This window comes from Danio aesculapii, chromosome 6, assembly GCF_903798145.1.
Source record: "Danio aesculapii chromosome 6, fDanAes4.1, whole genome shotgun sequence".
Classification (NCBI taxonomy): Eukaryota; Metazoa; Chordata; class Actinopteri; order Cypriniformes; family Danionidae; genus Danio; species Danio aesculapii.
Window position 1 is genome coordinate 62,675,352 of NC_079440.1, and position 6,000 is coordinate 62,681,351.

The window sequence follows — 6,000 nt, forward strand, 5'->3', positions numbered from 1 at the left end:
GCTTCCTGTTAGCGTTAGCCAGCAGATTCTTTAAGCGCGTTATTGACAGATTTAATGAGAAATGGCCGACCTGTGTCAGCCTAGCTATTCACTGAAGAATGTCTGCGCAAATATGAGGACGATGCTAATAAAGCAGATGCATAAACACGCGTGATATGTGTTAAGAAGACAGAAAACAAGAACTCTGAAAGACTGAAAGAGCACACTCTTACAAGGACTTATGGATTTAGATTGATCATAAGCTTTCATTCATTCACTTTCCTTCAGGTTATTCTCTTTATTCATCAGGGGTCGCCACAGTGGAATGAACCGCCAACTATTCCAGCATATGTTTTACATAGCGGATGCCCTTCCAGCTGCAACCCAGTACTGGGAAACACCTATACACACTCATTTACACACACACACACACACACACACACACACACACACACACACACTACGGCCAACTAGTAAATCAATTCCCCTATAGTGCATGTGTATGGACTGTGGGGGAAACCGGAGCATCCGGAGGAAACACACACCAACACGGGGGGCCAACATGGCCAATTTAGTTTATTCAATTCACCCATACCTGTCAACATTAGGATGTGAAATTAAGGGATATAAGCTGCTGCTTAGGGCCCCAACACCATAAGGGGGCCCCCACAACCCGCTAGTGGTGCAAGCTGTTTCCTTGTGGAAATTGTTTTATTTGCATTTTACAAATGATCTTCATCGACAGTACTTTAGGACTTAAATATTTACACATTTTCACTAAAAAGAAAAAAAATAATAATAATAATCCCGATTTTATTAAAGTTGAAATAGTTTTTGTGTGAAGGTCATGTGATCACCAGGAGGCTCGCTCTGTCTCATTTCTCATGTGTGTTCTGTGTTCTCGCGGTTTGAGTTTGTTCATCCAAGGTAACCTGCGAGACCGACCGCTCACCACAAGAACGTGAGCCCGTGCTTGGACACAGCCATGGCCTTTACTTCATTGCTGGCCCCATTTATATAACTGATTTATATTGGAAATTAGACAGCGAAAATGAAACTAATAATCTTCAGGCGTAGAAAAACTGAGGAGAAAAATGACGACAAGAAGAGACCAGCACAAAATCATTATTAGCATCGCTTTTAAGTGCTGATGTTGATGTTAAAGACGTAATCTAGTAGCACATTTATTAAAAATAGGCAATTACAGATTAATAAACGTCGTCTACTTATATGAAATATTAGATTTTTTGTCCAGGTTTACAGACACATTTTTAAGTCTAAAACACATTTAACTGAAATGCAATAGTACTGAAGCGTCTTTCACTGACATATTTTGCACACTGGTAATGTTTTTCCTGAGACATGTTTATAAAAGTTATGTTCTAATTGAATTAATCATATTTAATATAAGCTCTGGACCCTGCATCTCAAATGTAAGGAACAGGGAGGGAGACTGAGGGGAATGATAAAGTTTGTGCTTGGGTACTAACATTAAGCCAGTATTTTTTGCTTTTGTTATATTTTTTGTTTTTTATATTAATATTGGTCATATTTAAATTATTTGCTTATTGAGTTTATTATTTATGGATCAATCTTTGCACTTTGGAGTTTTTATTGAGTTCAGAATGTATATTTTATTATTATAAAGAAATTATAATAGAAAGTAATGCATTTTCACTTTCGGCTAATTATTGTATAGTGATGTTTCATTGCAGGAATGCAGGGATTTTGCTTTTGCAATTCATAAAAAAAAAAACTCAACCTAGAATAATTTATAGAATCTTTAATCTGTTTGCTAAATTAATAGTATATGTTTTTAACACTGGACGCAAAGTAGGACTCCCTGCTCCCTTTATTAAAGATTGTTTAATTCTTCATTTTTGAAGCTGCTAGTTGACAGAAACACTGCTGTTTTACAATGGCCAAATCATTCAGACAGTGATGAAGTAGAAGAAATCAGGCTTTACTTTCCTGTCTCATAGGCATGTATATTTAATAAGCAATATAATCATTGTAGGCTGATTTACAATGGCAATACTCCACTATTTACAGCAAGGCACAGACCCAAAAATATTTTGCTTAGGGCCCCCAAATGGACATGGCCGGCCCTGACTACATGGAAGGTCATTTTAAAAAAAAACCCATAATAGGGGTCTTTAAATAACAGAGGTGCCATTTTAAAAAATGCATTCGACTGCTTTCCTAACCGTTTATGCTTATTTAAGACAAAATTTGCTGTGTTTAGAAGAAAACCCACCAAGATGCTGTTATTATTATTATTATTAATATTATTAATATTATTAATATTATTAATATTATTATTATTGATATGTGTATATATCTGTTCAAACCTGCACCCAAAACCCAGAGTGTCCACTCTTGCTCTGCTTTAAATGGCATGTACAGAATGCGTTTGGGAAACAGTGTCTGTTATATGACTGTTTAGAGGTTTGCATAGAAGGGGCAACAACACCTGTAAAGGAAAGCAAGGGAATCCCACCGTTTTATATTTATTTCAAAGTGTTTTCATGCCTAAATCAAACTAAAGCGCAGAACAGACACATTTAAGAGTAAGAGGTGTCCCCTGGTGGTTCGGTGGTATGGGTGACGTATAAGGAGGATCAGCTCTTTGATGTTTATTGCCACCCTTCATAGAAAGATTAAAAATATGTGAGAAATACAGGAAAAAACCTTTACAGGATGATAGCAGGAGGGTTGAGAGATATGAATCCCCCTATAGCACATGTGTTTGGACTGTGGGGGAAACCAGAGCCCCCGGAGGAAACCCACGGCAACACGGGGAGAACATGCAAACTCCACACAGAAATGACAAAAGACCCTGCCGGGACTCAAACTAGAGGCCTTCTTGCTGTGAGACCACAGTGCTAACCACCTTGCCGCCCAGCTTTTATTTAACGTACACAATATTAATCTGATTAGGAAGCTGAAATTGAAGTTTAGCTTTTATTTTATAAATAAATCTGATCTAATTTGACTTTAAAAGCCAAAAATAAACCTGTAGAAGCTTCTTTTCTCTCTGTGCTTGATCATCCTGATGTATTATACTATAATAATATACAATAATAATAATATTATTATACATGTATGCGGCACCTTCTGATCTAAGAAGACTTGATTCGCTATACCATGCTTCACTACGTTTTATTACAAGTGCACAATCCCCTACTCATCAATGCATTCTATATGAGTTATGAGGGCTGGACATGACTAGAAAACAAAACTGGCACATTTTTATCTGTGTCAGGTAATCTTCCAGCTTGTGTTCGCACTCTTTGTCTCAGTTTTCTTATTATTGCATCACATGGAAAGAGATGGAAACGGTGCCTTTCAGTTATTTAAAGGCATTAAAAAGAGGGTTATAGCTAATGAACACAGCATTTTTCTAGGGAAATGTCATGTTACAGGAACTATCACAACATTCATCGCATATTTTCACACATCATTTGGTCTGATTGCTAAATAAAATGTGGGTCAGAGGTTTATGGTTTTGTTTATCTGTTCAATTATGAATGGCATGAACTGTGCATGTCTGTGTGTGTGCGTGTGTGTGTGTGTGTGTGTGTGTGTGTGTGTGTGCATGCGTGTTAATGAGGGTGTGTCCCAGAAGGGCAAGTTTAGGTGTCAGAGATGTGGTTTTGCTGGTTCTGTCCTACACACACACTCACTTACGCACAAACACACTCATGTACAACAGTGAGCAGCTGATGAAGGATTGATCTGAGGAACTGAAGTGTGTGTGCATCGTCGTGGGACATTTTTACACTCACAAATGAATCCTCAGATCTGCTTGAGCATCAGATGAATGATGGACATATTCAGATTATTACTGTTATTGATCTGCATTGATTGAGAATGTACATGGAGATGAAGCCCCGAGAGGAGAAAGTGGTGCGTTTGGTTCGATCTAAATTTGTCCTGAATGGAAAAATTCGTCGACCGAAACGTTTCCTTCAAGATGAGAAAAACTCCACCAGACAAACTCAAACTCACACCATTACCAGGTACAGCTATAAGATGATATTACACTGAGACACATAACTGAGAACATAACATGGCTTACAGTGCATACGTGTGTGTGTGTGTGTGTGTGTGTGTGTGTGCGTGTGCGTGCGTGCGTGTGTGTGTGTTGGTTTATGTATTTTACTAGGACAGAAATGTGTATAATGGCATGAGCATGACCTTGGTGGTTTATGGGGACATGCCTTGTGTCCTCATAATGCTTAAAATCATAAAAAAAAACTGTTTTTACAGTAAACAGTATATACAGTACACATTTGAAGAGTCTTCATAAACCACATATTTAATATGAGTGTGTGTGTGTGTGTGCGCGTGTGTGTGAATGTGTGTGTATTTAGCTGACATGTTCTTTCAGTATATCAGTCTGTAAAAAGCACTGTTCTAGACTCTTGTAAAATACAACATAATATAATTCATGGACCCGTTTTTGAGATCTTGAGAAAGATGCAGCATAGATTTTGAAAATGCACATAAAAATGTGCGTCGATAAACACTGTATCCCATAATAAACCTGTGCTGAAAACGGCTGTAGAGAGTAAAGTGTGCTGCGCCTGCGCTTCATCAGGATCTGCACTTCAGTGCTGTAGTTTCTGCTGATCAGATGTTTTAACAGATATAAATGTGTGTGTGAGGGTCTTTACGTCATCACAGTTTTTTTACAGATGCTAGGACACATTTCTCTATACTTAGATCACACTAGGTCACATAATTCTCCTAAATTCTCCTTCATTTCTCATTCAGAATGCACTACAACTACCAAAACACTTGATTCAGCTCTCAAATAAACTCATTCTTCCAGAACACTATAAAGGTGGACAGCCCACAAACACACTTTATCACCCACAAAACAATGAGCTAAACACACTAACAACATGCAGCATTACACAGTGTTTTCCTGTGTAAAACAAGCACACATCTCTGTTTATAACTGCAGTATATGATACTGGAGTGAATCAGACATGATGCAGAATTCCTCAATAGTTTATGTCCTTTATTTATTAGTAATTCCAAAATATAAGAGTTTGTATCCACACCATCCACTGGTACAGGTACAATAGTAATGCTAATCTGGCTGGTTAAACTGCATATTTAGATGTGAAATATGTTTCAATAATATATAGCAGTTGAATTTTGCCCTTCACCGTGTTCATTGCGTTTGGTCTTGGTGTTCTGAGGCGCAGCTCATTTATTAGAGGAGAACAAACACCACAGTGGAGAATCCCAACAGTGCAGCAGACTCCACTTCTCTCAGTGATATCTGTGCTGAGGAGGTGATGCTCTACTGTGCAGCACTGATGGAGACGCTGCTGTATTCACTAATGTGTTATGCCATATCACAGTTGTGTGTATAAGTTTAATTGACATCTTTAAATGGAAACACAGCTACTGTCACTATGCTGGTTTGGCTGCTTCTGCTGGTTTAGTATTGAGTATCTGTGAATTGACTTGATTTGCTCTCTGACGGCCAAGTCCATTTTTAAATCTGTGTCCAGGGGGTTTCAGCTTTGATTAAATCAGTGGACTTAAATATAAAACCGGTTTAACCAGCTGCCCTTCAGTAACGTCCACTTAACTATCATTAGCATGTTAAAGAATCGTCTGATTGAGCTTATATTTCTGCACTGGTCAATCACACTCACTGATGATGAAACCGATCACACCTTTTCCCTGAAATTAAGCTCCACACTGCCAAAACAATGCGTTTCTTATTAAGAGTTCTTGTCTTGTTTTTAGTCCAAATATCTGAAAATGTTTAAATCAAGAAGCATTTATTATAGTAATAATGTGCAACTGCTTCAGATTGATAATTATTGTGGAGTTTGCATGTTCTCCCCGTGTTGGTGTGGGTTTCCTCCAGGTGCTCCGGTTTCCCCCACAGTCCAAATACATGCGCTATAGGGGAACTGATCAACTACATTGGCCATAGTGTGTGAATGAGTGTGTATGGGTGTTTCCCAGTACTGGGTTGCAGCTGGATAAGCA

At 38.2% G+C, this 6,000-nt stretch overlaps 1 protein-coding gene across 3 annotated transcripts in view; it reads left to right on the top strand.

Annotated features, from left to right (window-relative positions):
* LOC130231211 (rho GTPase-activating protein 40) overlaps positions 1-6,000 on the top strand; it is a 56,276-nt gene that overhangs the window by 16,295 nt on the left and 33,981 nt on the right. Inside the window, exon 1 of one of the 3 annotated variants that reach the window (XM_056460689.1) lies at positions 3,675-4,001. The exons of the other annotated variants lie outside the window; for them this stretch is intronic. Coding sequence (XP_056316664.1) covers positions 3,853-4,001 — 149 coding nt within the window. The 5' untranslated portion in view covers positions 3,675-3,852. Of the gene's footprint in view, positions 1-3,674; positions 4,002-6,000 lie in introns of those variants that run through there. 3 annotated transcript variants of the gene reach the window in all.